General features: G+C 41.6%; 1 protein-coding gene across 5 annotated transcripts in view; it reads right to left on the bottom strand.

Annotated features, from left to right (window-relative positions):
• FGF12 (fibroblast growth factor 12) overlaps positions 1 to 20577 on the bottom strand; it is a 570000-nt gene that overhangs the window by 250397 nt on the left and 299026 nt on the right. Inside the window, exon 1 of one of the 5 annotated variants that reach the window (XM_025876638.2) lies at positions 16985 to 17950. The exons of the other annotated variants lie outside the window; for them this stretch is intronic. Within the exon in view, the coding sequence (XP_025732423.1) occupies positions 16985 to 17183 (199 nt within the window). The 5' untranslated portion in view covers positions 17184 to 17950. Of the gene's footprint in view, positions 1 to 16984; positions 17951 to 20577 lie in introns of those variants that run through there. 5 annotated transcript variants of the gene reach the window in all.

Genomic DNA, 20577 nt, shown 5'->3' with positions numbered 1-20577 from the left:
TAAAGGAGAAGGTGGAGAATTTTACTTGGGAAATAGGTCTTAATGATGAATGGGGCTTGCGTGAGCACAAGCAGGGCCAAAGGAACTACTGTCTTGGGACCAGTAAAATGTATGTCTCTTCATTACATTAGTGCACAGATTGTAACAGTGAAATTATGAACAAAGATATGCTCAGAACTCTTAAAATTAAACACAATAAGGCCTTGGAGCATATAGCTTACATGCTGTGAAATCTACCTGTGAAAGTGCCTGAATCAATCCTGATGAAGTCTAGACCAACTGGAGACTTAATTTAGAATGCAGACAAAACCCTCTTATGAAAATCCTAAGAGTTTGGTTAACATTAAAAAATAATAAAATCCCTACTGTGAAATTATAAAGTTCTTTTCTCAAAGCACATTATAAAACAGCAGTTGCAAGAAGAGTTAACCAAGTATTACGGTGCAGAGGGATAAAGTGACCTCCTAAAGGCCTCACAGAAATTCTAATCTAGACTGAGGATATTTTACTCTGGGTTTATCGAACCAAACCTGGATTATTACGTGTGATTCCAAGCAACATCCTCTACAATGATATTAATAAATTGGAAGTTTGTCCAGAGGCAGAAAATCAGGCTCATCAACACACCTACGATCTGTCATAAAACTTTAGGTGCTGTAAATCCTTTTTAGAATGCTAAAAAACCTAAGAGTGACTTTGTATTAGACTTCAAATTTAGGGAACAGGCCATGCTTATTTTTGGTGAAATAACATGGTCAATGGTTTAACAGAGAAAACTCCCATCCATGTACTAACAATTTCCCTATGTAAACTGTAACCATACTACACAGATTTAAAAAAAAAATGGAAAAAAATTAAGAACTCAAGAACTCTTAGGGCACCTGGGTGGCTCAGTCAGTTAAATGTCTGCCTTGGGCTCAGGTCATGATCCCAGGGTCCGGGGATCAAGTCCCGCGTCAGGCTCCCTCTCAACAGGGAGTCTGCTTCTCCCTCTGTCCCTCCTCCCACTCGTTCTCTCAATCTTTCTCTCTCTCAAATAATAAACAAATAAAATCTTAAAAAAAAAACTCAAGAACTCTTAAAGTGTTGAAGAAAAAGCTGGACTACATGTGAAATTCTTGATGTTCTGTACCTTCCACTAACACACAACCTCAAGCTAAAGACCTGTTTTTTTTCTGTTGCCCCACACCACAGTGCTAGACAAATTATAAGTAGAAAATGGATGTGTATCAAATAAATGTATGAAAATGTAAATAAAGGAACCACGGGGATAGGTTCAGGATATTCAAATATCATGTAAGTTACATGACCATTAAACTCTCCCACAATCCTAAGACTCTCTGATTACAGTATTAATGGGTACAACTTTGCTTTTAATTCTACCTATGTCCTTTTTCATCTAAGATATGGTATAGCACTGAATCCAATAAATTTCCCCTGACAAACTCAGATCTCCCAAAGGATCAACAGCTTATCTATGAAGATGACTTTACCTATAGATGTTCATCAAGCATCACTGAGTACTCCCTACTCTCCTTCTCCACCAGGAGGAATAATTTGTATTTACCCTTGTCATTACTAGTAAATTAACTGCCTTTACTGGTCTTCTTAGGTCTATGTCATTGGTAAGATTATTCATTCAACAAATATATTTTATGTGACATCTATGGTTTTTTTTTAGGTTTTATTTTATTTTATTTTATTTTATTTTTTATTGTTATGTTAATCACCATACATTACATCATTAGTTTTTGATGTAGTGTTCCATGATTCATTGTTTGTGTATAACACCCAGTGCTCCATTCAGTACATGCCCTCTTTAATACCCATCACCAGGCTAACCCATCCCCCCACGCCCCTTCCCTCTAGAACCCTCAGTTTGTTTCTCAGAGTCCATGGTCTCTCATGGTTCGTCTCCCCCTCCGATTCCCCCTTCGTTTTTCCCTTCCTACTAGCTTCTCTTTTTTTTTTAACATATAATGTATTATTTGTTTCAGAGGTACAGATCTGTGATTCAACAGTCTTACACAATTCACAGCACTCACCATAGCACATACCCTCCCCAATGTCTATCACCCAGCCACCCCATCCCTCCCACCCCCCACCACTCCAGCAACCCTCAGTTTGTCTCCTGAGATTAAGAATTCCTCATATCAGTGAGATCATATGATACATGTCTTTCTCTGATTGACTTATTTCGCTCAGCATAGTACCCTCTAGTTCCATCCACATTGTTGCAAATGGCAAGATTTCATTCCTTTTGATGGCTGCATAATATACCAGTGTGTGTGTGTTTGTGTGTGTGTATACACCACATCTTCTTTATCCATTCATCTGTGACATCTATGTGTTAAGCACTATGCTAGGATTTGTCTTTTAGCATAAAATAAGTTAATAACCATGTTCTACATAAGAAGAAACTCAAAAAATAACTTCATTAGTTCTGTGTTCTAATCAAACAGTAAACCAGCTAGTAATTCAATAGAACTTACTTTCATTCTCAATTCATTTTTATATAGAGAGAAATAATCCCATATAAGGCCTCCAAATCATTTCTCTAAAGATTCCTCATACTTGATAAGCACTGTAAGGTAGACCCTACTGATTGTTGTGACATTCTCTTTAGAAACAAAAAGATCCCTTCTCATGGAAGGGTTAAAAATGACTCTGTGTTAGACCTTAAATTGAAGGAACAGGCCAACTTATTTTTGGTTCAGTAACATGATCAATGGTTCAAAAGATAAAACTGAATTTCCTCTAAGTATATTGTGACCATACTGCACAGATAAAGAAATGGAAAAAAAATAAAGAAGAAATATGTCAAATACCAATAATACCTATGAGAACAGATGATATGGGTGATATACCTAAATGAAACTCACAGAAACTCTAAACTCTCATTTTAGGTAAAATTTTAATTATGCCCTTCGTTTCTACATCTTATAGTTTTACCACTAATGAGCACAATCAAATTTCACCAACTGCCCATTATACAAATGTGATGTCTGTTAAGAATATGTCAAACCTGATATTTACTAAATGTTGGTTTCTTCCTTCCTTAATTGATGAAGTTTTGGTATAAAATGTATCAAAAAGGTGTATTCCAAGGCCTGAGAAATATAAAAACTTGATAATTAAGGCAACTTCCTTCTCTACTGACATTCCAATTCCAATTTCTATGGAATCCTATACCTTACCACATTTCCACTATTTAATTTGCAATTGTTGTGAAATATGTTTCACATTAACTTTTTCAGCAATGTCTTTAATTTTCACTCAATATCATAGTTCCTTTTCCTGTTTATTTTGTATTGTTATCTTCTCTTTGAAGCTGCACTAGTAAATAAATGCACCTCCCATCAGAAGAAAATATAGTTTCACTATCTTATTAAATTCCTTCAGTGCTGAAGTCCAAGCTTATGTAATAGACTGTCTTGAATGACTAATGAATTGCTAAAAACTAAAATAATACAAGGAAAATTAAAAAATGTAGTCAATTTGTATTCAATTAAATTAATGAGTCTAAGAACAAATAAGATACAAGAAAGCAGTTAAACAAAATATATTTGTTCATTGTTCCTATTCCATTTAATATAATGCCAAACTTCTACAATTTCATATCCAGCATATCATTAAGCTATTTTCTTACATATGACACACAGATATCTTAGAATCTTAGAATCTAATCAACTGTCCTCCTTAAGTATTAACACCAAAAACATACATCAAGAATGATAAAGGTGAAAGGGATCTCAGAAACCATCTGATATAACTCTTTTATTCTGAAAATGAGGAAATTAAGCTGAAGGGAAGAAAAAAAGATTCCCCCAAAGTCAAAAGGATTCTGACTCCCAGGCCAATGTTATTTCTATGACACTATGTTATCTTAGACTGAATTGAAGACCTCTTTTATTCATATCTTAAGTAAAAGGCTGTGTTTCAAACCAAGCAAAAGAATAAATACCAAGGATTGTAGCATACAGAAGACTTACTTAATGTTGCTATCAATAGCTTTAAGAGAAAGAGAAGAAGAAAGAAGAAAAGCCAATGAGGTAATAAAGAGTTGACAGAAAAAAGCTTTTCCATTAGATCCAATCAATATTGTATTCCCCCATCACTTAGGGCTTCACCAAAGAAAGTGAAACCAGAGTGAATATGTTTCCTCAAGGGTATTTAACACTAAAATGACTTGTTGGTCTCAACTGTAAATGTAAGGACCAGACATGACTGAATTTGAAATCAATGGCAAAGGTTATTCCTCATTAACCTATCATTAAGAAACCAAAGCCAGTCAAAATAGAAATGGGCCCTTTTCCAAATTGGCTACACCACCCACTTCCCCTCAGTCTCTGGGTCAAAGATATAAATTAATATAAAGATGCTCCCTCTGTTAGCATTCCCATAGAATTTTCCCCTTTATAAGTAGTTACCCTGCTGATGAAGGGAGGGATAAAATATATACTTAGTGAAATAGGGGTGGCAACTAGGATTTGGGTTGAAGAGAAAGGGAAGACATGAGATTTTTAGTATATATCTGATACTATATATCAAATGAAAATGGATTGATGATTTTTTTATTTTAACATCAAACAAAAGGAAAGTGATAGTAGCTTAAAATATGAATTCCTTTTCTTGCTCAGCATTTTCACATTTGTGCAGAAACTCTGCGGAAGCCTGACTAGTATTGATGCCATAAGCACATTAGTCACCAATGGAATTCATTTTGTTCTGATGAGTTATTTCTGACCACCTACTATGGAGAGAGCATTGACACGACATGGCCTTTTTCCTATAGGAACTCAGATTCCAAAGGCAGAGTCAGGTACTTATACAGTAATTACAAGACAAGACAAACTGAACTGCAGACAGCAATACAGGTACAAAGCCAAAGGAAGCCTGGGGCATTCAGTGATTTCATTCTATCCAGGAGGATCTGAAAAGATCTAGCAGAAGAGATGAGAGTTGAACTGGGCCTCAAATAGCAGGCAGTACTCTACCAGGGTAGATAAATGAGGGGCCCTGTGGGGTTAAGTCAAAGACAGGTGTAGAGGTTAAAGTCATGCCTCATGGAAAAAACAGAAACAACGACTATAAACAAAAGGAACTCAAATGGATGGATGTGGCAACTATCCCATGAATGTCAGCAACGTTGGAGTTGAATAGACCACTGTGTGAGGGAGGGATGAAGAAAGAAGCTTGATTGTCCAGCTTATTTGTGTTGGCATTATATAAGTAAAAGAGCATGCCTTCAGTCAAGCTTTGAAACCACACAAGCATTTTTAAAAGACAGACTGTGGCTAATTTTTTTCAGTAAGGAATTACTGTTATTTTTCTTGAAATACAGACATTAAAGGAGAAACTGTCTAAAAGAACACAACAAAACTACTTGGAACACAGAAATACAAATCTAGCCAGAGTCAACAAATCTTTATATATTGCCCTAAAGGAAAAGAACAGGGTCTTCCTCATATTGCTGAATCCCAGGTCCAAGACCATGACAAACAGATATCATAAAAGGTACCTGGCAATAGAACTTGATTGTAGATATTTAAAAGCAACCATCCACATTTAAATAGCATTTAAAAAGAGAGAAAAAAAAAAAAAAACAACCCAGGTGGATATATCTTTCTACCAGCAGTAACAATGTATGCCTGGGAGACAGTGAGGCATAAGCTTATGCTGAGTGTCAGTCCTCACTGCCTTTTGTAATTGTATGACCTGACTATCCCCTTCGGGGTCTCAGTTCCCTCCTCTGTAAGGTGGGTGATTGTAGTGAACTCTGATGTTTTCCAATTCAAACCTATCAAGACTTTAAGTTGTATATCCCACTAGGTAGACACCTCCCTCCCAAGGCAGATGTCACAGATACTCAACTCAAATGCAATTGTGTAATGGCATGAGACAAAGTATTAAACAAAGTACCATTTTTTTTTAAGATTTTATTTATTTATTTGAGAGAGAGAGAGAGAGAGAGAATGAGAGATAGAGAGCACGAGAGGGAAGAGGGTCAGAGGGAGAAGCAGACTCCCCACTGAGCGGGGAGCCCGATGCGGGACTCGATCCCGGGACTCCAGGATCATGACCTGAGCCGAAGGCAGTCGCTTAACCAACTGAGCCACCCAGGCGCCCTAAACAAAGTACCATTCTAACAAGAATTTTTTATCAGAATTTCAGGCATTTCTTGAATTCAAATAATGAACCAAGGTGCATGAACTTTGCTGTTCTCCAGCCCTTCCAGGTACACCCATCAGCTCCATGGAAAAAAGCTTTGGACTGAATGTGCTTGCTCAACATGAGAAAGAGAGTGAGTAGGACTATGGTTTAGGTGAAAATAAGAAGTAGGCCAAGGAACCTCTATTTTCATGTTCCCAACCAAGATGGTAGTCCCATTAGCAGAACCATAATGAATTCTACTCAAGATTCCATGTAGTAAACCAGAAAATGCAGCTCAGGAACCTCAAACAAGGACATTTTGTGGAAAAAAAAAAAAACAAAAAAAGCAACATTTCAGAGTGAGTTTCCTTGTTGGTGCTGCTTTCCTCAGCTGCAAAATGTGAAGGTAGCCCAACCAAGATGCTGCTGACTACTTTCTTGAGTAAAAGCTACAAAGGAAAACGGCCCTGGGGCCTGACAAGGAGACAGCTCAGTAAGGAGGCAAACAGGTGCCCTGTCCACTATTCTGAAGAGAAAACAAATCCCCAGTCTCTCAGAGGAATACCCCATGAGGAAAGAACTACAAAGGAAGCCTGAGTTTCTATCAACATGACTTCCTTTCCTAGAATTCTGGGCTTCTGGGGCATTATCACCTCATATGCCACTCACTGTTTACCTCATGGCTACACTCTCATTGCAAAATTCTACCACAGTCCTCCTTGAAACAGTAAAATATGACAACATGGTTTTAACACTCTCCATAGTGAGAAACTTGAAATGTGAGATCCTCCTTATTTTCCATCATATTTTATTAATTACTCAGACCCTGACAAACATTTTCTGTTCCAACCTCTTTATGTGATACTGGGTGGCTGTCCTTTAAAGTCTTCTCTCCAACAGAATATCACATATGGAACGGATATTATGTAGATGGCTCAGGTAGAGCTATTTGTCTAAAAACAGAATCTAACACTTATTCTAACCAGGTAATTTGAATATGGATCCCTACTTTGGGTACTTACTTAAATTTTGTCCCTGGTTCTCAATTATTTGAGGAGTATTATTTGATTCCAGGGCACTGTGAAGGTGATCTGGGTCAATTTTGAATCCTCAAAATTAAAACACTTAAGTCACCAGTAGCAATAAAAAAATATCTTCTGGAAGTTTTTATTTTTTTCTTTTTATAATAACTTATACAAGCTCATAGTTTTTCTCTCCTGAATCTTTCATATTTCATTTCAATCCCCTTTTTGACCTTAGGTTTAAAAAAATCTTCAACACTGCAGCACACTGGATTTAATTCCAATCCTTGAAGGAACAGAATGGGCCCAAATTGGGGTCAAAAGAAATAAAGACCAATACCTTAGACAAAGATATGTCTGATAGCACATTACAGGTAATTAAACCATGGGATGCAGTTAAGAACATCCTAAATAGCACACTAGGAAAACAGTTTGTATAATTCCTGTGTAAGTAAAAAGCAGGGAGCAGATGAGTATGTCATGTCCCCAGTCATGACTGTTTCTCCTGCAGGGAGGGGAATTATTTCATGACCTTGCAAGCTAAAAAGGCCCTTAGATGTCTTTTCATAGAGTTTCCTTGTTTTTTCAAAAAAAGAAAAAGGTCCAGGGGTGCCGGCTGGCTCAGTCAGTGTAGCATGTGACTCTTGATCTCAGGGTTGGGAGTTTGAGCCCCACGTTGAGTGTACAGATTACTTAAAAATAAAAATGTAAAAAAAGAGAAAGAGAGAGAGAGAGAAAGAGAAAGGAATGAAGGAAGGAAGGAAGGGTCCTTTTCCAGTACTGACAGAGTGGGGAAAAAACAGACTAGGAAAAACAAACCTGAGTTGAAACCACAATCTATGTACTTCTCACTAGACTTGTGAACCTGAGGAGCCCCACCCAGGCTGGCTAGACCTCAGCATCCTTTTGTGACAACTGGAGATATAAATGAGAACCCTCTTCCTCTGGGGCTTTGCTGTAAAGGTAAGATTCATTGAGTCTGTATATCATTTACTCACTTCTTCACCAGTGACTGAGGAATTACAGTGACACGGGTAGGATGCTAGGCAATGAGAATGAGTAAGAACAGGGCACAGCTCCTATCTTTAGGAACTCAGATGCTGGTCAGAAAGAAAAAGCACACAGACATTATGTGATTCAGATTTTGGATGCCATTAAACACTTGAAAGATTCAACAATAAGCAAAAAGGAAGGATCATCGTTATAATTTAGTGTACAGAGGTTCTAGGGATTATGAATATGTTCTTAAAGGCATTAATGAATAAAATAATGACTTTTTGTTTAAGGGCCATAAGATATGAAATGATGGGACTGGAACAGTTGGTGGTTCTCAACCCTGGCTGCACTTCAGAATCACCTAGGAGGTTAAAAACAAGCAAACAAAAGTGATGACTGATATCTGGGCCCCCGGGTAGACATAGTAAGTCAGATTTTCTGGGCATACAGTATTAGCACATTTTAAAAATTCACAGGCGATTTCATTTTGCAGCTATGCTAAGAACTGCTGGCCTATGTAATCTCTAAACTCTAACCTTTTGTGATTGGACTACAGATCCCATTTGTCTCCTGTCATTCTTCTCCTCTAGAAAACCAAGTTTGGTCTTAGGCCTAAGGGCTCTCTCTACTGACCCCTGAGAAGCCATTTAAAAAGGCCATAAACACTTAAACTCCAATTAAGAGACATTAACAATAGTATGATTAGAAGCAGGGAGCCAGGAGATATATAAATACCACAAATTAATCAAATGACTAACATTGGGCAGATAAAATAAGGAAGACTTTACAAAGTCTGTCTTTTCAGGCTCACTTGATTATGTAAAGACCAATGAACTTGGCTTAAACTCACATGTGAAATCCATCTACGAGCCACACATATGCAAACCATATTCAGGACATATTCAGGACTGAACCAGGTTAAATGTCTTTGAAAGCCCACTAGCTACCACACATTTTGTTTCAATTTTAAAAGACTAGAAAAATTACTGAATATTTTTCTCTGTCTAAAATGTATTTGCTTATAGGATTACCCTTGCAAGGTAGTAGCTCTAGATCAATGGTAGAGTGTGAGTACTCTAATAAAACGTTTCCTTGAGAATTCGAGAATAAAGTAGATAGCCCTATACAGATGGGTAATCAGGATCCTCATCATAGTGTAAAACTATTAAACAATAAATGATAACATGACTCAAGTTTTCACCTTAGCATTCTGTAGTGTTTTGTGGTTTGGGAATGGTACTATTTAATGCATATCAACTCTGCTTCTCCCCTAGCTCCCCTCCACCTCAGCAAAGGTGCCACTCACTACTGAATTGTTCAGCCAGGAATCATCCAGGCACCTTACTTGCTCTTGATTCAGATCTACCTATTGTCATAACCACCTCAACGGCCAGAAGGTTTCAAGTCAACATAATCTATAGCCTAGACCAGTGGTTCTCAATCCTGTTGGGCTCAAGACCTTTTACACTCCTAAAAATTATCGAGTACCCCCAAAAGCTTCTGTTTATGTGCTTTATATCATTTAATGCTTACCATGTTTAGAACTTACAACATGTTTCAAATATTTATTTATTAAAAACAACAAGCCCATTAAATATTAATAATGTAATATGTCTAAATAAAACATAACTATAATTTCCAAAATAAAAAACCCTGAAAAAGTAGTTCATAAGGCTTGCAAATCTTTTAAATGCCTGGCTTAATGAAATCACCTGGATTCTTAAAGTGCTTCTGCATTTAATCTCTTGCAATATGTTGTTGTGGTTGAAGTATATAAAGATAACCTGGCCTCACCCAGATACATGGTTGAAAAGGGAGGAAAATTTTAATAGCCTTTCCAGATGATTGTGGATATATTATATAATCTCTGGAAAACTCCATTGGACACTTGTGACAGAATGAAAAAAGTAAATAATCAGTATTAGGAAATGTTATTATGAAAATAATTTTGACCATGTGGACCCACTGAAAGGTTTTCAAGGAGCTCCCAGGGCCTCTGCGCCACACTTTGAGAACTGCTGGTCCAGACTTATGCCCTAGCCTCCTTATGATTCCTTAGCTCCCACTCTGGCTCTCCCGTGATCCATTCTCTCCAAAGCCAGAGTGTCCGTTTAACTATGCAAGTCACATTATATCAGCCCCTATTTCTGACTCTTACGGATCCTAGATTAAAATAAAAAAATCCCTCACAACTCAGCCCTTGCTAGGTTTTCCAACATTACTTGTACCCCTTGTTCTCATTATTCAATCTACACTCAATTCTCTCTCACCCCAATCTTCACGAGAAAGTTCTTCTCTTCTGCATTGAACATTCTTCCATCCCTCTTTGACGCCTTATCCTTCAGAACTCGGCTTAAATGACTCTTCCTCGGAGAAATGTTTCTTAACCAAATGCCAGAGATAATATCTTCATTTTACAAATCAGCAAACAGAGGTTCAAAGATATTAAGAAACTTGCCTAAAGTTCTTACAAATAATATATCCAGAATATTCAGAATTTGAATTCAGATCCCACACCAAAGTCCATGTACTTAATCACTCTACTATATCATCACTTAAACAGTAACTAAAAAGACATGAAAAGACAAGACGAGAAAAGACAGGACAGGCAGACTAAATCCTACAGGGCTCTCCTGACCTTGGTATTAACCTCTCTACATTCGAAACATCTGAAGCAATTGTTTATGCTGAAAGTCAAGAAAGCCTGCCCCTCTGGACCCAAGTCTCCCAGTGAGGGCTTGGGTGCCCCAAGTCACACCCCTTAACATCTCTGAGGCTCCTGGCATGCAGAGAGGTACAGCTCAGCCAGGATCCTGGGACCAGCACATAATAACCCAGCCACCAGGCTTTCTACTTCAAGCCTCCTCCTTGCTAGAGATCCTCCCTGGGGGCTCTAGATCACACACAAAGCAAAGCAAACCTGTCATCACATTCCACATTTCCTTGAACTCTTTCTCTGATTTACCCAAAAAGAGTTTCCTGGATTCAAGTCAAATTGAGTTATTCACAGTCAGCCTTCTTAGCACAAGGTAGTAAAGATAAAGACAGATGACCTGCAGTGTGGGGAGTGGGGGTCATGTGACAGCTTCGCCACTTCCTGACTCCAGGAACCTGGACAAGTTTCCCTGCCACTTTGAAGCATAGTTTTTTTATTACAAAGATGGTGCTAACCATATCAGTGGATTGCTATAAAGAACAAAAGGGGTAAAAGCTATGAAGAAACTCTGTAAATCCCAAAATCATATATATAGTCAAGTTATTATTATTAAAAGTTATCATTATATATGATTCATTTACAGACATTTTGTATCTAAGGCTCCTCCTTTTTATAGATGCTTAGAAGGTGGTATTCGCTTGAGAGCCTTTACGATATGATAGATCTTTCTTTACAAAACAGGTAAAACTCTATAATTTGATGGGTAGGCCATCAGATAGAATCCAAAATGTAGTAAGTTAACTGGGTCCCCTCTGTCTAATGAGGCTGTCTTTGAGAGTCCTCATAAAATCTATAATAATTCTAGGAGGAAAAGCCAATAGCAAACACATTTTGATGAAGTACTCAAGGAAAAGAAGAGAAAAAAGTAGCCATAACCACTATTAACAAATTTCCCAAACCAAATCCACACCATAGTATCTATGCATAAATATGCTCTCACCAAGAACAGAAGTAATGTGGTGCTATACTATTAAGGCCAGTACTTTTTCCTACATAAACTTTTATGAGCCAAAGCTTTAGTTTCTAAAGATCTTCCAAAATATTCCAAATACCGAGACTGCCACATTTCCTGCAAATCGTTTTTCTAATTCTGTTTAAGAATATCAACTTCATTAAAACTTTAAAGACTTAATTCTGATTTATAGCTTGACGAGATCTCTGTGGGATGAAAGAAATTAAGAGATCACAGTACCTATTTTAAAATGTTCTTACAATGGAAACTTAATTTGTTGTTGAGAATGCTTTGCTGTAGAGAAAATAGGATTAAAACACACACAGACACATACACACACCCACACACAAAATATCAGTTTAAATCCTAGGGTGGGTTTCTGAAGAGAAAAGCTTGTTTGTTTTTTTTTAATTTTTTTTTAACAGACATCAAGCCAATATCATTTAATTAGGCCGATTTTGTAGTTGAGACATGAGTCAGACTTTTAAAAAAGAAAATAACAATAGATGGACTCTGCGAAACAAACTGAGGGTTCTAGAGGGGAGGGGGTGTGTGGCTGGGTTAGCCTGGTGATGGGTATTAAGGAGGGCACGTACTGAATGGAGCACTGGGTGTTATATGCAAACAATGAATCATGGAATACTACATCAAAAACTAATGATGTACTGTATGGTGATTAACATAATAAAATTTTTAAAATGTAAAAAAAAAGTACTTACTATAAATGTAAAGTATCACCTGTCATATGAAACTACTCTTGATCTATATACTGACCAGAAGAATTTCAGTTTGTAAAAATCTAATTTATGTTCCATAGATCCCATGAATAAGCATTATCTCCCCTTCTTCATCAATTTTCTTGTTGAAGTTTCTATTTTCTGTAATGTTTCCTTCATCTAAGTAAAAGGATGTGTTTGACAATAAAATGTTGAATGAGTGTGCTGGTAAATTCTATACATCTACCAAAAGAAGTTGGAAGGATCCTGAAATATTTTGAATAACCACAAGTTTTATAACAGTAGAAATAAGGACTCAGAAAAATAAGACAAATGAAAAGCAACAAAATTTAGTAAAAGATATAATCACTTATTTGATTTATTTTACCCACTCAATGTAAATAGACTACATCATTTTTAAAAGGGAGGGGCCTAGAAAACCAAATATTTAAGTCATGAAAAATATCTAATGTGTTTTAGGCTAGGAATTTTTCCTGATTGCTGATTTTTTTTAATGCTTTGGTTTAAGGGAAGGAATTAAATGATATATAACAATAATAAAAAATTAAAAATCACATAAAGTACATAGATTTAGGCTTATCTCATTACTCTATGCTTTCCAGAGGGCTCTCATTTGAAAAATGAAAGAGTGATACTGGATGACCTCCAAAGTTCACGGCCTCTCCAACATTCAGAGAGTCTTACAAACTCTTCCTTTTCTTGATTGTGAATGCTATTCATCACCTCATTTTGAGTCAAAACAGAAATGCTTTTGGAGTCAACAATTTGTACAGGTGTTTCTATTCAAAAGTAGAACCAATGTTGGAAATGAATGAGCTATGTAATTCATATGGATATACTAGTAGCCTAGATGGAGCAAATAAAGTAGTGTCAACATGTTAGCACAATTTTTATCAGGCCTGGCCCATACAGATATTCCACACATAAATAATGACTCAAATAATAACACAGTAATGCTCCCTTCTTTATCACAAGGTACAGAAATGTTCTAAAGGCTTTTTTATGGTTTGATGACTTCAGCCAACTTGCCAGTTCAAGGTCTCCAACATCTCATTTCCCAAAGAGCTACAATCCATGCAGTACCTAAGGGACTAACTATTCCTGCTTTCTTGCTATAATGCATGCTAGCTATAGGATGGTCATTTTGGAACCCTAATTGCCTGACTTAGCCTATACCACCTTCTACCAGTTACCTCCTGTACTCTGCACTATTCCTGTTCTAATTAAAAAAAGTAATAGCAACAATAGCAACAACAACAGCAGCAGCAGCAGCAATCCCTAACAATAAAAACAAATGCAAAATCTACAAAATTACTTCCATCCTTTAGTAGAGGGCACCCAGTTTTCTTATACTACTTTTCTCAGTGTTGTGTTGTAAAGGGCACAGGCAAGACAAATCAACTGGATCTATTTCTAGTCCCAATTTTGCCCCAGTCTAGCTACACAACCTTCTATAAACCACCAACTTGCCCTGATTCTAGGTTTTCACATCTAAGTAAGGAGTTCGCTGCTGCACAATCCCAGGATAAGCCATCACATTGTGCTCCTGGGATAGCATTATTAAAGCAACTGACATGCACCCTGACACTGGAATTGCATGATGTGAGGTCCTGCACTGTCACCTCTTATTTTTTAATTGTGCAATATCATGATTTTAAAATCTGAAACCTTTACCATGTAATTTCCATACTCCCACTGTGTCTATAAAGTTTCAACCTTATACATATCAGAACTTGGTGAACTAAGACAAGAAATTGAGAGACACTCAATATGTCAGCTGTGAAATCAGAAAAACAGCTGTGGCCTTTCCCATCCAATGTTTTATTTAGTTTCACTGTCTCAGCTTCATTCCCTTGGCAAGTCTGGTCAATGGAACGTGTGTCTCAATGACAGAATTTCAGAGTGAAAATTCTTTATCAGGACAAGTTATTCCATTTCACACTTATTAACATTTGTGACTCAGTTTATAGTTCATAAGGGTATGACTTAGAAGGGCAAGTGATTTCAAGAATAATTCAACTATTAAGTGAAGGTAACATCAAATGCTTATAAAACAGCTTCCCTCAAATAGCTTTTCTTTTTGGTGGTTAGCAACTTCTTCCCAATCCAGTTAAAGAATCCTCTCTGGAATTGAGATGTGGAAGGTGCTATCTCTCTATAAATAGGCTCATCCCATGCTATGTGAATCATGGTTGCTGACAGCAAATCAACAGACTAATTATTTGGCTTTGTTAGTAGCGATAATAGCACGCTAACATCTTTCTAAATCTTTTTCTGCACCCCACACTCCCATTCTTCTAAGCTAAGCTTCAGACCAAACTGAAGACCATGGTGTACAGACACATGCATGTTGGCCTTGCACTGGGCATGTCTTAACAGGGCTTGTGATCTCTCAGCCAGATTATTATTGTGAGACTTTAGCTAAATAAAAGAAGTCACCAGCCAGGATCTTCTCTGCCAAGATGTACACTAAGTAAATGAAAAAGAGGAGCAGATTAAATAAACACTGAAGAAAACAATAAACTCAGCAATTCCCTCAAATTCTATTTTCTAATGAGATGCTAAGGAAAGGGCCACAGGAAGCAATTTCCCCATGTAAAATTAAGCCATGCAAATTGTTCACCTCCAGATCAACTTCCACAAGGATCAGGTGAGTTCAGCTCATCCATTCACAAATAACACCCACCTATCATTTTTACTGCCTTGTTTAGAACCGAGGAGGCTGAGTAGGATCTATTGACAAACATCACTTAATTATCCCAACTGCAGCACAAGAACATACTTCAAAGGCTGAAATATAAGAGTTACATTGAATTCAGAGCCTTGAAGTTCCTTGTAGACCACATAAGCCCTCAGAGAAGATGACCCCCAAATTATCCCTGCACAATACAAAGGATTTTATTTTCCCCTAACATGAATTATATACTCTATAAATATAGAACCCTAGTTTTCATAGAAAGCTTCACGTTATGAAATTAATAGCCTATATTAATTGTATGTAAACCAAAAGAGATTTTAGTAGGTCTCACCTTGGGATCATCATCTCTTTGTTTACTCCTGAAATTTACTATTTGATCAACATCCCAGAATAAGAGGAGTCCACTGTGAAGTGAATCATGTCATGAAAACCCATGCGAAAAATGAAAATGAGATGGTTTCTTCATAAGACTTAATCCTAAATTTCTAAACTAATTCTGAGCTTCACTGGTCCACACTTTGCAAATGTTTTCCTCACCCAAATGACCCTAGCCCGTGTTTCATTTCTGGAACCCAGAAGAACATTACAGTCAGAATTGCAAAGTTGCTAACCTAAACCAGTCAACTGATCACAGAGCAAGCCTTCTTTCTAGGCCATATTTCCTTTCAGTTGACCAAACCAAGAGGAGAGTACCTGCCGACTGCAAATGACCAGGCGGGCCACACCCTGAGGATCAACAAAGTCTGGTGGAAGGACAAATCTGGGCAATTCCGCTTTCATTCTCTCAAGCTGGCCTGATTTGAGCTGGGAATAAGTACCCTGGAACTCAAGATACCCACTTTCCCTTTGTAAATAAAGATCACATCCAAGGCCAACCATGTGAGTTTAGGAACAAAGAAGAGAATCAACTTCAGAAAGGCCTTAACAAGAAAATCTCTGATAAGTCTAAAGTTTTGGGTTGTTGGTTTTTTTTTTTTTCACCCTCCCTTAGGCCAAACTGCAGATACTATGGTGTTTCCTTAATGTCCCAAAAGAAAGTGAGTGTGCAAAGGATGGGAGCAATAGGGCAGAAATGTTAATGAGCAGAACCCTGAGAAACCAGGAGAATACGGGAGAAAGAGAATAGGAAAAAAGATTAAAAGGAAGAGAAGGGGCATGCAGGAAAGTGGGGAGGTGAGAACCCACTGGAATGTCTGAAAAGATGCCGTATCATGTGTTGCTGGAGGAAGAGTTAGAAAAAGAAAAAAAATAAGCTCATCTAGTGTCTACTAAGTGTCTGTGTCCAGAACTATGCTAAATGTTATGGGAGATACAGGGAAGAAGGTTTTTTATATTTGGGTCCTCAGCAGGCAGTATAAGCCCTGGAAGGATAGATGGATGGATGAGAAACAGAGAGAGACTATGAATGAGATGGTTGATGCCTCAAGGATTCTACAGGCTTTATGGGACTAGGAGCATCTATACATGTAGCTCCCATCCTAGTCAAACCGTAGTTTCATGGAGATACAAAGTGTTTTCCTGAATATGGGACAAGAAGCTATTAACTGACAGAGGGTGATTGAAAGAGAGACATCTGGAAATTAAGGGAGAAGGGGGACCAGAATGGCACCAGGGGGATCCTGGTTCCCTTCGGTGGGTGCCCCCAGGTGCTTTGCAAAAGAGGAGAGGGGTGCCAGCTCTGGGGAGCCCACCGCCTGGGCTTCTACTGACCTGGTCTCCGCCTCACTGGCCTCTTGCGGCCGCTGCAGAAGCGCACTTTGCTGAATACCCCGAGGACGTGCCTTTCGCACAGGGAGCGCCCGTCTTTGCTGGGGCTGGAGCGGCGCTTGGAGGCCGACACCCGGTCGCTGTTGGACTCCCTCGCCTGTCGCTTCTGCCGGATCAAGGAGCTGGCTATCGCCGCAGCCATAGCTGCTCAGCGCGGGCCCCAGGCCCCGGGCTCCACTGCGCCCTCGGGATCGCGCTCCACTGGGGCGAGGGCAGGACCTCGGCGGCCTGGAGGGACAGGGCAGGCGCGGGGAGGCAGTGCTAATATTTGAGGAGGCTGCAGTACCGAAAACCCGACGCCCACAAGGTTAGTCAGAATCTGGGCAGTGGCGACAAAATGTGTGAAAATCCAGATGTAAACTTCCCCAATCGCTGGCAGCGGGGGCGGGGCGGTCCCAGGCCTTCCAGTTAACTAGATTCTTGCACCCCAAACTTGCACCCCAAGGCGATCTGCGTCCGAGGGGCAGTGGGGAGTTTGGTCACACTGCGTACAGAGTAGCAAGTGGAAGGGTAAGAAGGATGTCCAAAACAACAAGCCGTGCCCCCGTTGGAGAGGCGCAAGCGTTGTAAGGTGTCCAAAGTATATCTACACATACATACATACATACATATAAAACCCGTTTACAAAGCAGAGTCTGGACCGAGGCGGGTAGCGTGCCCCCGGTAGAAAATACTAAAAAGTGAATAAAACGTTCCTTTAGAAAACAAGCCACCAACCGCCAGAGAGAAGGAGAGGAAGGCAGCAATTTAACTCCCTGCGGCCCGCAGTTCTGGAGATTAGGAGGTCCGTCCCGGCTGGGTGAGGTCTACGGAATGCATTGCGCCGGTTGCGGTTCTCCAGGGACCGGCCGCCGGAGTTCTGGAATCCCGAGAGGCGCGAAGTGGGAGCCGTGAGCCCGAGTCGGGGTAGGGGCGCGGGGCAGGGGCAGCTGTTTCCAGCTGCGGTGCGCGCGACTCCCAGCCAGCAGCGCTGCGAAGAGAGCGGGAGGAGAGGGAGGGGGAGGGAGGGAGGGACGGGGGAGGGGGGAGGGACGGAGGGAGGGAGATCCTCGAGGGCCAAGCACCCCTCGGGGAGAAACCCGCGAGAGGCGAGCGCCGGGGATGCGCGGGGTCCCAAGAACGGGCGCTCTTGCTCTTTCTGCTCGCTTTCTGGCACAAGACGGGCACAGTTGGTGATTATTTAGGGAATCCTAAATCTGGAATGACTCAGTAGTTTAAATAAGCCCCCTCAAAAGGCAGCGATGCCGAAGGTGTCCTCTCCAGCTCGGCGCCCACACGCCTTAACTGGAGCTCCCCGCCATGGTCCGTCCGGGGCCGCCGCACCGAGCCGGTCTCCGCACAGGCTCAGAGGGAGCGAGGGAAGAGGGAAGGAGGGGGCGCCCTGGCGGGCTCGGGATCAGGTCATCGCCGCGGTGCCCGGGCCCCCCAGGCTCGCGCGGCCCGGCAGTCCGCAGCTCCCAGGCAGCAGATCAGATGGGGATTACCCGCCGGACGCGAGGCCGATCACTCGCTCCCGCGCAGCCCATCCCGGCCGAGGAAGGAAGTGACCGGCGTGCTGCGAACCCCCGCGCGTCGGCTCGGGCGGGGCGGGGGCTGGCTGCGGGCGACGTCGGCTCGAGGCGGCTGCGGCTCCGAGCCGGAGCTGCCCACCATGGTCTGGCGCCGGGAGCGCAGGCGGGGCCCCTAGGCCGTCCGGGGCGACGGCGGGAGGCTATCGAGCGCGTCCCCGGAGCCGGACGCAGAATCTAGGGTCGGGGCCAGGGAGCAGGTGCGGGCTGCCGCCAACTTGCCCAACTTGCTGCGCGGGTGGCCGCTCAGAGTCGCGGGGTAGCGGGGAGCCCCCAGCCGCCGCGCCACCGCCTCCCCAGGCCCGGGAGGGGGCGCTCAGGGCGGAGTTCCATTCATGGGCAGAGGTTCTGGGCGCGCGGAGCCTCACTGGCTCCCGGGCGCCGCCGCCGCCGCCGCCGCCGCCGCCGCCCAGCCGGCTTGCTCCGCTGGAGCGCTAGCTCCGCAGGAAACTCTAGGCGGGGACCACAGCCGCGGAGACGGAGGGTGGTACGAATGAATAGCTGGCGGCCGCCGGAGTACCTCTGGCACTGCTCACCCACCCGTCCAAGGGCTTGAGAGCGCCCAGGTGGGGCCGGGCCGGGGGTCGGGCTCCCGGAGCGCAGGGAAGCGCGGCGCGCTCGCGTCCTCCTCCCCTCCCAGGCACCCGCTGCTCCCAGACTCTCTTCTCCCTCCCTCCCTCCCGTCACCCCTCTCCCCCTTCTCTGTCTTCTGTCTCTCCCCTTTTCTCCTCTCTACGCAATCCTACGTGATTGAGGTTTGGATGAGAAATTCTCAGAGGCAGAGTGAAGGAACTGCAGCTCGGGTCTGTTCTGTCCCATCCCTCCGCCAAGAGAAAACACAACCACCGGCCGATTAAAGGACCCTAAGTGCACAAAGGGGTTAGGAGAGGAGGAACTGAGGGAAAGCAGTCCGCCCTCTCTCCCACAAGCTGGAGCACACAGAATTCTCTGTTTAGGAGGGTAGGCAATGGACGCTAGAGAAAGTAACAATGTCTTTTGGGCCCTCATGCTGAGCCCCACCTTCAGCTCATTTTGCAGCAGGATGAAGTGCTTCTCCTCCTTGAAACCCAGTTTTCTTGGTTCTATCCAGAAAGCTGCAAAGCAGGTTCAATCCTTAAAATGAGGGATCAAATGAGCACCCTACACAGGGAGGAGAATGCAGGAGGGGTGAGAGGGTGACTGTGGCCAAGGGCAGTCAACAACCAGCTCTGGAGTGCAGTTAGGTCTCCAGGATGCTTGTGATGACAGAAAGATGTTACATGAAACTCAGCAGAGAAGATATTGTCACCCAAGTTTGAAATGCAGCATGAAAGATTTTGGAAACGTAAAGGAGTAATCACCTTCCATTTGTGCTAAGGTCTGGATGTGGCTATTAGTTATACGTATAATCTCTCTTCAACTTGTCTTCAGATATCCCTAATCCTGACCCTTCAGTGTCACCACTAAGCATCAAAGGTAGTGCCAGAAGATTAAATGGATGATTTCCAGCAGAAACACGAATATGTTCAAAACATCCTAATAGAGAGCAAGGAACACGAAGGCCGGGAAGCTACTGAAAATGGATAGGGGACCCCGAGGTGAGGTCACAGGAACGCTCTACATGTGGGCACAAACCCAGCAGAAATTCACTTAGGTAATGAGAAGGACTGATGATTGAGGGCCTCTGAGCATTGTGTCAAACAACCCTACAGTGTCTGGGGGCCTGGATATTTCATGGTGCTGCTGGACATAACACAGGCAGATGGGGGTTTATGAGGCCAACAGCTAGGAGGACAGAATCAGCAAGGCACTCAGAAAGCCGGGGAATCCCAACTGTCCACATAGAACACAATCCCCTGCCACAATTCAAGGTGACTGAATAGGACAGTGAACTTGGGATTCTAACCATACAGAACAAGAGAGGTGAAAAAGACACACAACACACACACACACACACACACACACACACACACACACACACACACACAC

This window comes from Callorhinus ursinus, unplaced genomic scaffold (genome assembly GCF_003265705.2).
Source record: "Callorhinus ursinus isolate GAN/ISIS: 27379988/994484 unplaced genomic scaffold, GSC_fseal_2.0 scaffold1, whole genome shotgun sequence".
NCBI classification, from domain to species: domain Eukaryota; kingdom Metazoa; phylum Chordata; class Mammalia; order Carnivora; family Otariidae; genus Callorhinus; species Callorhinus ursinus.
This window is presented reverse-complemented; position numbering and strand designations above follow the sequence as displayed.